The sequence below is a fragment of the Coregonus lavaretus genome (assembly GCF_964263955.1).
Source record: "Coregonus lavaretus genome assembly, contig: HAP1_SCAFFOLD_980, whole genome shotgun sequence".
NCBI lineage: Eukaryota > Metazoa > Chordata > Actinopteri > Salmoniformes > Salmonidae > Coregonus > Coregonus lavaretus.
In genome coordinates, this window is record NW_028167007.1 from 11866 (window position 1) to 26683 (window position 14818).

A 14818-nucleotide genomic window follows, 5' to 3' on the forward strand; every position below is an offset into this window, starting at 1 on the left:
TCAGCAGTGAGGAGAATGTGGCAAAGAGCTTCCTAGGGTTAGAGGCAGATGCTTGGAATTTAGAGTGGTAGAAAGTGGCCTAAGCAGCAGAAACAGATGAAGAAAATGTAGAGAGGAGGGAGTGAAAAGATGCCAGGTCGGCAGGGAGTTTAGTTTTCTTCCATTTCCGCTCAGCTGCCCGGAGCTCTGTTCTGTGAGCTCGCAATGAGTCATCAAGCCACGGAGCTGGAGGGGAGGACCGAGCCGGCCGGGAGGATAGGGGACATAGAGAGTCAAAGGATGCAGAAAGGGAGGAGAGGAGGGTTGAGGAGGCAGAATCAGGAGATTGGAGGGAGAAGGATTGAGCAGAGGGAAGAGATGATAGGATGGAAGAGGAGAGAGTAGTGGGAGAGAGAGAGCGAAGGTTGCGGCGGCGCGTTACCATCTGTGTAGGGGCAGAGTGAGTAGTGTTGGAGGAGAGCGAGAGAGAAAAGGACACAAAGTAGTGGTCGGAGACATGGAGGGGAGTTGCAGTGAGATTAGTAGAAGAGCAGCATCTAGTAAAGATGAGGTCAAGCGTATTGCCTGCCTTGTGAGTAGGGGGGGACGGTGAGAGGGTGAGGTCAAAAGAGGAGAGGAGTGGAAAGAAGGAGGCAGAGAGAAATGAGTCAAATGTAGACGTAGGGAGGTTGAAATCCCCCAGAACTGTGAGGGGTGAGCCATCCTCAGGAAAGGAGCTCATCAAGGCGTCAAGCTCATTGATGAACTCTCCAAGGGAACCTGGAGGGCGATAGATGACAAGGATATTAAGCTTAAATGGGCTAGTGACTGTGACAGCATGGAATTCAAATGAGGAGATAGACAGATGGGTTAGGGGAAAAATTGAGAATGTCCACTTGGGAGAGATGAGGATTCCTGTGCCACCACCCCTCTGACCGGATGCTCTCGGGGTATGCGAGAACACATGGTCAGACGAGGAGAGAGCAGTAGGAGTAGCAGTGTTTTCAGTGGTAATCCATGTTTCCGTCAGGCATACCACTGGTCTACTATAGGACATTGATTATATTAGGCATACCACTGGTCTACTATAGGACATTGATTATATTAGGAGTGTATATCTGTTCAGGCATACCACTGGACTTTGCTTCAGACTGTGTGTTTGTTTCCATTCAGGCGTACCACGGCCACCACCATGCTATGGAGGTCCTGGTTCAGTCTCTGCTGGATCTAGACGTGAGGAACAGCCAGGGGCGCACCCCTCTGGACCTGGCTGCCTTTAAAGGCCATGTGGAGTGTGTTGACGTCCTCATCAACCAGGGAGCCTCCATCCTGGTTAAAGACTTCACCCTGAAGAGGACCCCCATCCACGCTGCAGGTATGCATAGGATATCACGTAAGACCTAGAGATTCTGTAATTCAAAAGTTTTCCTGACCAAGATGGAGATTTGTTTGGTCATGTTGCTACGACGCCAATGTCCACTCTAGGGATGTTTATATAGTATAGTGTGAAATGCCCACTACACACTGATCTAAGGTCATTTTTTGTCATGTTCCCCACTAATGGTTGAGGATCTGGGGAGGGTAAGCTGATCCTAGATCAGTGCACAGGGGGACTTCTATCCAGAGCCAGGTACACAGCTAGCAGGTGACAGGCTTCGAGGGCCTCAGCCCCAAAATGATTTATTATCTGCTGTGTTAACATCATGAGGATGTCATCTACCAATACCACTGTTCTAGAAATCTGTCTGTTCATGTGAAGGTAATAGTCGTCCAGCAATCAGCTCATATCCTCTTTGTTTAGCCTCCTCTAGCTACCAACGGTCAATCATCTCACATTCTTATATCCTCTCTGTTTAGCCTCCTCTAGCTACTGACGGTCAATCATCTCACATTCTTCTATCCTCTGTATTTATCCTCCTCTAGCTACCAACGGTCATTCAGAGTGTTTGCGTTTGCTGATTGGAAATGCTGACCTCCAGAGTGCAGTGGACGTTCAAGACGGGAATGGACAGTAAGTCAATTGGGTTTTGGATACAATTCCTGAAATAAAGAGATTTTGACACTAGGTCTACGTCCCAAATGGCACCCTATGCCCTACTTGGTGCACTACTTTAAACCAGAACCCTATGGGCTCAGGTCAAAGGTAGTGTACCATATAGGGAATAGGTTGCCATTTGGGACTCAGCCTGGTTATTACCAGTTTGTAATATGACCTTGTTGTCTTGTGTATCAGAACCCCTCTGATGCTGTCGGTGCTGAGCGGACACACAGACTGTGTGTACTCACTGCTCAACAAGGGAGCCAGCGTAGAAGCCAAAGACAAGTGGGGCAGAACAGCGCTACACAGAGGGGTGAGGAGGAGAGCTGGCTGTATACGCTCACACACAGAAAGAGACGGGGAGGCTTGTTCTGATCTAGGGATGGGGCCATTGAACTACTAGGGATGGCTTTGGGGTGGGATCTAGCATGGAATATAAGTTATGCCCAAATATACATATTATCTTCAGAAAAGTAGTTGTCCATGGGTAGTGGTGTATTCATCCCTGTAGGGACCTGCCTCCAGACATCATTTTAAATAATTGATGATTCATTATTATATCATTGATTATTAGTTATTCAAATCCATTCTTGTCTCCCCGCCCTTCCTCCCAGGCGGTGACGGGTCATGAGGAGTGTGTGGAGGCCCTGCTGCAGCACAGCGCCAGCTTCCTGGTTCGGGACTGTAAGGGGCGGACCCCTGTCCACCTGGCGGCGGCATCCGGACACATCGGGGTGCTGGGGGGGCTCCTACACGCCGCCCAGTCAGTGGAGACCCTCCCCGTCATCACAGACAACCAGGGCTACACGCCACTACACTGGGCCTGCTACAACGGTACGTACTGAACTAACGGAACACTAGATATTTTCTGATTTTCTCTCTTCAGCACTGTAAACATGTCCCTGAATTAGGTAGGCCATACAACGGTACGTACTGACTAACTGGACTGTAGCTCTGTTCTCTCCTCCATGAAGTGTACACTCATTCACTCCCTCTTGTGGCTTGAAAAGCATTCGATTGGTGTGGACGGAGCCATGTGGGGGAATGAACAAGACTACAACAGAATTAAGGGTTATGACTCTCAGTGGAGGACCTTACACTGAAACAGGACTTTGTCAGGGATTGTCAGATTTTTAGCTTTCTCGGAGAGTATTGTTGTGGTCTGCAGCGACGTCATCTTTTTCCTGTATGTAATGTTTCCTGCTGGAGCAACCTATTACTTTTAATTATAAATTAAATGAATCAATCTTCCACTAGGCCATGACACGTGTGTAGAGGTGCTACTGGAACAGGAGGTTTTCCACAAGACTGAGGGCAACTCCTTCAGCCCCCTCCACTGTGCTGTGATCAATGACAACGAGGGGGCTGCAGAGATGCTGATTGACACTCTGGGGCCGGCCATTGTCAACGCCACTGACACCAAGAACCGGTAACTACAGCACATGACAAAGTCCTTTTCTTCTGGAGAATAATGTTGTTAAAATGACCTCTGGGGTTGGATGAGGGATTGTAGATTACTTTTAATACATCTATTAGTGATTTTATATTTCTATGGTATAAACAGGGTTAATTGAACAAACTTGTTTATAACAGTCCTACACGATATCGGTGAAATACGTTTCCTCTCTCCAGGACCCCCCTGCATGCGGCGGCCTTCACGGACCACGTGGAGTGTCTTCAGCTGCTGCTAGGCCACAACGCCCAGGTCAACTCCCCCGACGCCTCCGGGAAGACCTCCCTCATGATGGCTGCTGAGAACGGACAAACCAACGCCGTTGGTATGCAGCCCCCTCTCCTCCACTTTGCCTCGCCAGCCGGCTTAAGTTCAACCTGTCTGTTTTATATTTTAATAAGTCGCTTAATTTCCTCATTGAGTTTCTTTATGTTTCTCTGTCTGTGTCAGAGCTGTTGGTGAGCAGTGCCAAAGCAGAACTCACCCTGCAGGATGCAGTCAAGAACACTGCTCTTCATCTGGCCTGCAGTAAGGTGAGCATTCCCACATCAAGATGACGTTCATCTGAACAGTTGGCTCTCTCTGGTTTCAATTTTGGTCTGACATGTTTGACTCTGGTTTTTAAAGGGGCATGAAACCAGTGCCTTGTTGATATTGGAGAAGATTACAGACAGGAACCTCATCAACTCGACTAACGCAGCCTTACAGACGTACGTATGGTTCAGCTGTATTAATTGGGCCCTGGTCAGAAGAAGTGCACTATATAGGGAATAGTCTGGCATTTGGGAGGTATCCTCATTTTCTGCTGTCTAATCTGACGGTACTTTCTCCTCAGGCCGTTACACGTTGCAGCCAGAAATGGTCTGACGGTGGTGGTGCAGGAGCTACTAGCGAAGGGTGCTAGCGTGCTCGCAGTCGATGAGAATGGTAAGATCCATTACGCTAACACTGTTTTCTTCTGTACTTCTCTTCTCAATGTGTCCACAAATGTTTCTCTCTAATCCACTGCTTGGTTATTGTCTTAACTTTGTATCTCCTAGCCTGCTGTTATTTCATGTTTTTCACCAAAAGCGTTGTAGTAAACGGTGATGCTCCTGAAGTGACCCTCTGCTGTTCTGTTTGAACCCCTCAGGTTACACGCCTGCCTTGGCCTGCGCCCCCAACAAAGACGTGGCGGACTGCCTGGCGCTGATCCTGGCCACCATGATGCCCGTGTCCCCCTGCAACCCGGCGCCCAGCCTGTCCTTCAGTGCCATTAACCACTACACCACCAGCCCCTCCAAGAGTGTGACCTTCGACAGCCTGCCCGTGCTGCGCAGCGAGCACAGCTCCTACTGCAGCTTCAACTAACATCGGCCACCGCGACCACGATGGAGGCTTCTACAAGGATGAGGACCTCAACGACTCAGACTCAGAGACGTACTGAGGGTGGTGGTGGTCGCTGCCCAGGAGGGGAGCCAAGGGCAGGCGGATGGACAGTGAAGTGGGGCAGAGGCCACAAACAAATACACACATACACACCGTGTCTTAAATCACCACAGCCAGCTTTGGGAGGGCACGAGCCGAGACAGTCCGCACAGGAGCCTTAAGAGTCCCGCAGATGGAGAGAAAGAAATGGAGGGAGGGAGGGAGAGGGGGAGGCACAACAGGCTGGCTGGCCACACTCATCCTCTCGTACCACCAGGTGTCCTTCCAGCAGATACTGGACTTCAGAGGAACTGCTGCTGCTATACCCCACCTTTACCTTTACCCACAAAGGTCCTAAACGGTAGAAACTGTCCAGCCAACAGACAGACGGACACCTTATGACGGCAATAACCTGTAGTCCTAAGAGATAGTAGCACTTCACTGAGTGAAAAACAGACATGGACCAAAAGATGTGGAAGAAGCCTTTTCAAAACCTGTTTTGACAGTAGAAATGGGATTGAGCGTTTTGGGCTGAGAAAAAACATAAGGAGTGATGTTTCATTTAAGTTTTATGAGAGTGATGGTCATGTTTATCCGCACACTAAGACAGTCAACGTACCTAGCCTCTTGTCTGTAATCCATGTGGAAGGAGGGGAAATCATTTATTTTTTATGAACAAACATTTTATTAAAATCATTCATGTCTTAAGCTCCTGACCCTCTGTGGGAACCAAAAAATCGTAGTATTTGCTCTCATTAGTAATTTCAAATAAATTCCATCCCCAATGGCACCCTATTCCCTTTATAGTACACTACTTTTGACCTGGGCCCATAGGGTTCTGGTCAAAAGTAGTGTACTCTATAAAGAATAGGGTGCCATTTAGGATGTAGATTTTGCATACTGGTATGTGAGCAACAGGACTTTTTACATTTGCGTTATTAAACCTACCTAAAATATTTTAGAAAGTAAATTATTCATTCATGTATTCTTTCTTGTGATATTTATGTCATCATCATTTTGTGCCTTCTTTAGTTACTGAGTGGAGGTTAGGAGAGTAGGGGCAGCTGTATGAGCGAAAGCAATGATGCACACTAAGTATTACAACGTTTGTGAAAAGCACTGATACTATTCCGAGGCATACGAGGCGGAAAACATGCCTCCCTTGGAGAGGAGAAACACTGGAAACCAATGGTAGGACAGCAGCATTTAGATTTTCTTCTGTTGAAAATCTATATTATTTGTCTTGGTCTTATAATCAATGTATTTTGACAGGTTTTGCTTGCTTTAACTTCTTCAAAAAAATGAAACCACTCAATCCTTTTATGTGATGGCTTGTTCAAACCGCCGTTTTTTTGTCTCTTTTTGAAAATCATTTTAACTGGAAATATGTACAATACATATGCTATGTTAGTCAAATCAGGAACAGGAGGTTCACAGGTTTTTCGTGTCCTTTTTTTTCTTTAAAAGGATGAAACTAGCATGTACATATGAAATAGTGACTGAATTCGAAACTCCCATGAATTCTTTCAGTATCTGAAGATTGCTGTATATTTTATGAGTAATAAAATAAAGAAATGAGTTATGTTATTTAATAATGAACTATGGGTTATCTGTTTTATGTGACAACCGCAGTATCAATTTCTAGGTGTCAGGCAGTGACAGTGGTGCCAATCCCAAAAGAAAGGCTACAACGAGGAACAAGAAGTCTATTGGCAAAGTGATGAAAAAATGCATTTACTTTGGCCTAACGGTGTGGGTTATGTATTTTATTTGTTCATGGCGTCCTCAACATTACAGTTTTAAGGGCAACAATAGCCTACATTTGTTTCCAACTCGCAGGATTTCCATACGTGAGCTTTCAACAGCACAGAGCGTTGCATCAGCACCAGATCGGAAGTGCGTCAAATCTTTACAGCATTGTTACGTCATCACTGATAAACGTCGAAACGGATCAGAAACCGCTGGAGCGGTTCAGTCTGATCCTCGCTAGTGCTGGAGGAATGCGTTCATTTTGGCAAGGAAATGTGCTGATTTTGCAAGGAGATGGAGAATAAAGAGTGCAAGGTAGGCATGTTATTTTTTTTTTTAAATCTTCAATTATAGTAATTACTGTGGATTAAATATTGTTTAACAAATGAAATAATGTGCTATTCATGCTGTAATATCAAACTAGAAAGCCTATGGCCGGGGAGTCATGAGAGTTGGCTAAAGGTACAGTAGAATCTGCTGTGGGTCAAATGGGGGTCAAAGGTTATGGCATCACCTTCATAAATACGTCCTAAATGGCACCCTATTCCCTATGTAGGCTAGTGCACTACTTTTGACCAAGAGCCATAGAAGGGTTGGCTGACGTCACGGTAAAATGATGCTCGCGCATCGATGGCTGGAAGTCGTGTATCTTGTTATGATTCTGAACCTCAGCTAACAACAAGCTGCCATGTGGGGAATCGTAGCTCTGTGGCATGTTTCAGCTCATTCTATGGTGTTATTGATACCATGTCTTGTTTTGAGGTGTTTTGACTGATATCATGTCTATGCAATGGCTAAAATTCGCTACCTAGCTAACCAACAACAACTGTAACAATGTATTTGAGACGAGTTCATTGTTCAAATGTATTTATGGTTGCAATAAACATTTAGAGACTAAATATAGTTTACATGTTGTCAACAGTCTAAGCAAACCCTGTCTATTTTGCCCCATAGTTGCATGCCAGTTTTGTTGCTAAACAACCAACCCCTCTATAGAGTCCCACAGTGGAGGTGTCATAATACCCATAAAACCTAGCGGTCAAACAGGGAAATGGTTCCAATCGTTTTTCCACCATTCATTTTTCCCATAGGCGATTTTAGAAACACATAAAATAAGGGCTGTATTTCGTGTAGGCTTACCCTGGCGTGACGTTTTTGTAACCATGTAAATCTCTCTCGGACAAGGTGACTTTTATCAGTATATTCGGCTCCATTTACTCTCAGATTCGAAAATGCTAATTAGCATCAAAGTAGACATCATGCAAAACTACAAATCCCTGCAAGCTCCTGCACGTCATCTCTAGCTGACACCTTTGCTAACAGGTATTGTGTCAATTTAAAACTTGCACTAGACAGTTCACAGAATTGTCAATTTAAAGAAATGCAGCCAATTTATTCATATACTACATTTAGCTAACATTAGATAGTTAATCCAGAGATTCTTACCTTTGCCTCGATCAGCATGATCATCATGGCATTTGTAGTTCTTTATGATAGCCACATTAGCAGCTAATAAGCATTACATTTTTGGGAGGTAAATACAAGAGAATATATTGATAAGTCACCTTGTCCTAGAGAGATTTACACGGTTATCAAAACGTCACACCAGGGTAAGCCTACACGAAACACAGACCTTATTTTAAGTGTTTCTAAAATCCCCAATGGGAAAAATGAATGGTGGAAAAACTCAATTGGTAGAGCATGGCGCTTGTAATGCCAGGGTAGTGGGTTCGATCCCCGGGACCACCCATACGTAAAAATGTATGCACGCATGACTGTAAGTGGCTTTGGATAAAAGGGTCTGCTAAATGGCATATTATTATTATTATTATTATTATTATTATTAAAACGATTGGAACCATTTCCCTGTTTGACCACTAGGTTTTATGGGTATTATGACTCATACTGTGGGACTCTATAGGGCTCCAGCCAAAATAAGTGCACTATATTGGAAATAGGTTTCCGACTTGGAATTCCTTTTTACATTTTGTGGTGGTAATTTTACCCCCTTTTCCTCCCCAATTTTTCGTGATATCCAATTGGTAGTTACGATCTTGTTACGATCTTGTCTCATCGCTGCAACTCCCCAGCGGGCTCGGGAGAGGCGAAGGTCGAGTCAGGCGTCCTCCAAAACATGACCCGCCAAGCCGCGCTGCTTCCGACTTGGAATTCCGAGTTGGATGACTGTTCAAAAAGATTTTTCCCAGTCGGAGCTTGTTTTTTTTCCCGATTTCCCAGTTGTCTTGAACGCACTGAAGTCGGAAGTCAGAGATTTCCCAGTTGTTTTGAACACGGCAAAAGGCGACACAGTAGGTGACATCTAAACATGACTTTGTGCTGTCTTTCAGAGGTCAGAGGTCAGTGGGAATGACCTCACCCTCATAGACCTGGATGACCCCATCAATGGTGCTGATGTTATGAAGGAAGTCAGGTAAGTGATTTACACTAATGACACATTTGTGACTGGTTACAGGATCACATAGGCCTAAAGATACAGATTCAGTAGTAGGTCAAAGGTCACCGCCTATGGAGAGGTAGGCCCAGAGCTATGTATTTATAGAGTTGGGACATTGAGATATAAACTCAGCAAAAAAAGAAACGTCCTCTCACTGTCAACTGCGTTTATTTTCAGCAAACTTAACGTGTAAATATTTGTATGAACATAACAAGATTCAACAACTGAGACATAAACTGAACAAGTTCCACAGACATGTGACTAACAGAACAAAGGGGGGGTCAAAATCAAATGTAACAGTATTTGGTGTGGCCACCAGCTGCAATAAGTACTGCAGTGCATCTACTCCTCATGGACTGCACCAGATTTGCCAGTTCTTGCTGTGAGATGTTACCCCACTCTTCCACCAAGGCACCTGCAAGTTCCCAGACATTTCTGGGGGGAATGGCCCTAGCCCTCACCCTCCAATCCAACAGATACAGGCTCTTCGCTGACCATGGCAGAACACTGACATTCCTGTCTTGCAGGAAATCACGCACAGAACGAGCAGTATGGCTGGTGGCATTGTCATGCCAAGATGAGCCTGCAGGAAGGGTACCACATGAGGGAGGAGGATGTCTTCCCTGTAACACACAGTGTTGAGATTGCCTGCAATGACAACAAGCTCAGTCCGATGATGCTGTGACACACCGCCCCAGACCATGATGGACCCTCCACCTCCAAATCGATCCCGCTCCAGAGTACAGGCCTCGGTGTAACGCTCATTCCTTTGACGATAAACGCGAATCCGACCATCACCCCTGGTGAGACAAAACCGCGACTCATCAGTGAAGAGCACTTTTTGCCAGTCCTGTCTGGTCCAGCGACGGTGGGTTTGTGCCCATAGGCGACGTTGTTGCCAGTGATGTCTGGTGAGGACTTGCCTTACAACAGGCCTACAAGCCCTCAGTCCAGCCTCTCTCAGCCCATTGCGGACAGTCTGAGCACTGATGGAGGGATTGTGCATTCCTGGTGTAACTCGGGGCAGTTGTTGTTGCCATCCTGTACCTGTCCCGCAGGTTTGATGTTCGGATGTGCCGATCCTGTGCAGGTGTTGTTACACGTGGTCTGCCACTGCGAGGACGATCAGCTGTCCGTCCTGTCTCCCTGTAGCGCTGTCTTAGGCATCTCACAGTACGGACATTGCATTTTATTGCCCTGGCCTCATCTGCGTGAACATGCCTTAGGCATGCTGCAAGGAGGCATGAGGACTGCAGATGTGGCCAGGGCAATAAATTGCAATGTCCGTACTGTGAGACGCCTAAGACAGCGCTACAGGGAGACATGACGGTGGCAGACCACGTACGGGCATCTTCGCAGTGGCAGACCCTGGGCATCTTTCTTTTGGTGTTTTTCAGAGTCAGTAGAAAGGCCTCTTTAGTGTCCTAAGTTTTCATAACTACCGTCTGTAAGCTGTTTGTGTCTTAATGACCGTTCCACAGGTGCATGTTCATTAATTGTTTATGGTTCATTGAACAACATTTTACATTTTAGTCATTTAGCAGACGCTCTTATCCAGAGCGACTTACAGTTAGTGAGTGCATACATTTTCATACTGGCCCCCCGTGGGAAACGAACCCACAACCCTGGCGTTGCAAGCGCCTTGCTCTACCAACTGAGCTACAGGGGACTAGCATGGGAAACAGTGTTTAAACCCTTTACAATGAAGATCTGTGAAGTTATTTGGATTTTTAGGAATTATCTTTGAAAGATCCTGAAAAAGGGACGTTTCTTTTTTTGCTGAGTTTATGTATACATTACATGACACAGTAGATATCCATATGACAGCTGGCTCCCCATGGGCAATATTGACATTTTAAACAATGCTATGTAACTGAACATCTATAATTAGAATGTACTTATAATGAAAGGATAAATGAAAGGCTCCAAGGCGCTAACATGGAGTCCTTTTAAAAGTTGGCAGAATTCTCTAAATATTTGGCTCTGGATAGGCCGAGTCATCTCAAGAGTATTGGAGCCTATTCTATATATCTATTCTAATTCTAGAAGGATTCATTCTAATTCTATGATTCTAATTCTATAATGGGAACACATCCTCACACTCACATTATAGCAGTGACCTAAGAGAGATTCCTTTTTCTCTATCTAGATCCCATAAAGATCACAGAGAGGCTGAGAGACTGACCAAGTTGGACGAGGCTGTTCTAGAGACAGATACCCCAACTCAGTCACAGGAGGTTGAAGGAGAGAGTGAGTTGGACGAGGCTGTTGCCATCCCATCTCAGTCGCAGGAGGTTGAAGGAGAGAGTGAGTTGGACGAGGCTGTTGCCATCCCATCTCAGTCGCAGGAGGTTGAAGGAGAGAGTGAGTTGGACGAGGCTGTTGCCATCCCATCTCAGTCGCAGGAGGTTGAAGGAGAGATTGAGTTGGACGAGGCTGTTGCCATCCCATCTCAGTCGCAGGAGGTTGAAGGAGAGATTGAGTTGGACGAGGCTGTTGCCATCCCATCTCAGTCGCAGGAGGTTGAAGGAGAGAGTGAGATGGACGAGGCTGTTGCCATCCCATCTCAGTCGCAGGAGGTTGAAGGAGAGATTGAGATGGACGAGGCTGTTGCCATCCCATCTCAGTCGCAGGAGGTCGAAGGAGAGAGTGAGATGGACGAGGCTGTTGCCATCCCATCTCAGTCACAGGAGGTATGATGTATTTTTCTATTACATGTATGAAATTTCATTTAGATATTTTGTGTTTTAATGACGCAAAATTGAATTCCAGCCTAACTCTGCTTTCTGTTGTCGCCATCAGGCTGCAGTGGTGACCTTCACTACCGTGACCCACAAGGATGCAACCTCCCAGACCAGCCTCACCCTCAGCAGGGGAAAGAGAAGCTACCCAGACCTACACACCTTTGTGCAGGACATGAAGGACGAGTAAGTTGCTCTTTGGCTTCCCCATGCATCCCCTAGATATGTTCCCTGTCTCAATTGCATACTCCTCGTGTCCTCTCTTCTCGCCTCCTCAAAACCCATTGGATGAGAAAGCCAGAGGTCCCGCCCTTCTGACCTTCTCATCCAATGGGTTTTGAGAAGGAGGTGAGGAGATTGAGAGTCTCCTATAGTCTCGGGCAAATACAAAGGTCTCAACGGACCAAATAACCAATCAGGGATGTCTGGGTGTGGCCTAGTTCCATAGAGGTCCATCCATAACGTAATCTAAGATAATAGAGGTAATTTCCATCCATAACGTAATCTAAGATAATAGAGGTAATGTCCATCCATAACGTAGTCTAAGAGAATAGAGGTAATGTAATTCATTGTGTACTTGCATTTGTTTACTTTTCAGCCATTGGAATCTGCTGAGTGAGAATATGCGTGCCGGGGTGAGTTATAGTCACCTCTAAAGTAGTTAATGTTGGTAAAATGGACCAAACATTCATTTCTGGAAATCCTGCAGGACCTTTAATCCTGAACCACTGCTTTAATTGACAAGTTTGAGTAAATGGTTCTAAGTTTTATATCAGTGCAGCCCCTTTAACAAACTAACTCTGTATGGTCTTTTAACATTGCAGATGAGCAGACATGAGTTTAGTGCCAAGTGCATGGATATTATAGCATGGGTGATGGAGTCTACATCCACTGTGGTTGTTCCCGCCCTTGACCTCACCATGCAGATAGAGCTCTCTGATTCGCCAAGCTCTTCTGGATCAGGAAGTAATGAGGCAGGAGAGGTGACCTCTCTTGGCCGCAGCGTCAGATTCAGCTGTAGTGGAGGACCCAGCAAGTGCACCAGCGCCAGAACCGCCTGCAGCACACGCACTCCCACGCCTTTCCCCTCCTCTCACAGGTACCTAGCCCTATCCACTCCTCTCACAGGTACCTAGCCCAATCCACTCCTCTCACAGGTACCTAGCCCAATTCCCTCCTCTCACATGTACCTAGCCATATCCACTCCTCTCACAGGTACCTAGCCCTATCCACTCCTCTCACAGGTACCTAGCCCAATCCACTCCTCTCACAGGTACCTAGCCCTATCCACTCCTCTCACAGGTACCTAGCCCTATCCCCTCCTCTCACAGGTACCTACCCCTATCCACGCCTCTCACAGATACCTAGCTCTATCCCCTCCTCTTTTTGCAGGTCTTTCCTGTTATAGGTACAAATATCCATTCCAGATCCACTTAGTGAGAAATACTACTTAGATACTACACAACCACTCTAAAAAGTTTACTCTAAATGTTAATGTTTGGTCTGAGTGTGGTTTGAGATGGTTCACAATGCTTCCTTTGAATAACAATAACAAGGTTGAGTTTGTGTCCCAAAGTCTTGGATCATATTTTTTATTTTGTTACCATGTACTATTCATTTCTGTTGTGCATTCTGCAGGTCCATGACCTCTTTGCTGAGTGAGAACGAAGAGCGATATGTCTCCTCACCTGAGGGTAGCGATAGAGAGATGAGACACAGACTACACTCAGCACCACTGAGATCTGTGTTTGGAATCTCTGAGGACTCTGTCTTCGACATGGTCCAGAGCGGCCAGTCGCAGAGTGACATCGTACTGCCGCCGAAACGAAGTAGACAGGAGAAATACAGACTTAGCAAAATATCAACGGACGGCAAGTTAATGATGGGTATTGTCGAGTTGGTTATAAACCTTCTCACATCCAGATTGGCTGAGCTAATGCGAAGTGTCAGTCAGGGAACTCTAGATCCGCTGACTGGAAGTATCTCAGCAAGTCAACAGTTTGTCCAAGAGATGCTAAGCATGGCGACTTCTAAGATGTATTCCCATGCCATAGAGCATATTGCGCTCGGCCACAAGTCTCCCCTTGAGTTAGAGAGGGAGCTTGAGGCCATCTTGGGTCCTCTGGCTGGACAGGTCATAGTCATCATCATAGAGAGCATCATCAAGGCTAAAACCAACGGAGGAAATGAGGGGAGAGCGACCAGCCCCTTGACCTATTTTCTAACTGCCATTTCGGCAGAAATACAAAGCCTAGTGGTTCACAGATCGGCTAGCAGACCATCCACCAGACTGTCCAACAACGACCCACTGCTGAACATTTCCAAGTCGAAGGTCTTAAGATCAGTTCTGCTCAAAATGGCAGAGCTCTTTGGCCAAGGTCAAAGTGAAACCTGTCTAGTTCCACTAGTCCAGAGTCAGTCCAACAACTCCATTTGCGACTGGACTGTGAATGCAGGCACCATTCATCCAAGTACATTTCTGTCTGACAACAGAATGACAGAAGTGTCATCCGATGTTGTGGATCTTGTACTTGAGGTTTTTTGGACAACAGGATTTTTGGATAACAGGAACCCGTCAAGGCCACAGAGTGCCTGCTCCCACAACTCAGCTAGTGGAGCAATAGATAAGAGAGCTCTTGCTGGGGACTTGGTCAGACAGGTGTCTGTCAAACTCAGCCCGTTTGTCTCTGAGAGTCAACTCTCCACCATGTCCATGACAGATCTGTCATCATCGTGTTCTGACTCCACCTTGAAGCAGTTGTGTTCTCGCTCTGTTGTTGCTCTGGCAACTGCCTGTCAAGCAATCAAAACAGAGCTCGAGAACCAGAGACCTACCAACCTGGCAGCCAGAGACCTACTATCGTCTCTGGTAGAGACCATTGAGGACATGGATATCTCTGACATCCTCCAGGGCCCGTCGGCCATTTTGGAGGAGGCTGCTGTGATAAAGCACCCAGAGATGTCCACCTCGACAATATACAGATCTCTGCTTCTCG

The 14818-nt window shown here is 46.2% G+C and overlaps 1 protein-coding gene and 1 long non-coding RNA gene across 2 annotated transcripts; both read left to right on the forward strand.

Moving 5' to 3' along the window:
* Positions 1 to 1271: 1271 nt before the first annotated feature.
* LOC311113993 lies at positions 1272 to 2240 on the forward strand. The gene is made up of 3 exons (XR_014611069.1): positions 1272 to 1354; positions 1903 to 1990; positions 2213 to 2240. It is a non-coding gene; the product is annotated as an uncharacterized lncRNA (long non-coding RNA).
* Positions 2241 to 2249: 9 nt separating this feature from the next.
* Positions 2250 to 6536, forward strand: LOC311113975 (serine/threonine-protein phosphatase 6 regulatory ankyrin repeat subunit A-like; the record flags this gene model as incomplete). Its single annotated transcript, XM_084189239.1, has 9 exons — positions 2250 to 2330; positions 2632 to 2851; positions 3275 to 3446; positions 3650 to 3795; positions 3921 to 4003; positions 4098 to 4180; positions 4306 to 4397; positions 4603 to 4719; positions 6523 to 6536. Exons 3-9 carry the CDS (start codon positions 3391 to 3393, stop codon positions 6534 to 6536), a joined length of 591 nt encoding a protein of 196 aa, XP_084045365.1. The 5' UTR covers positions 2250 to 2330; positions 2632 to 2851; positions 3275 to 3390.
* Between the last annotated feature and the right edge of the window lie 8282 nt (positions 6537 to 14818).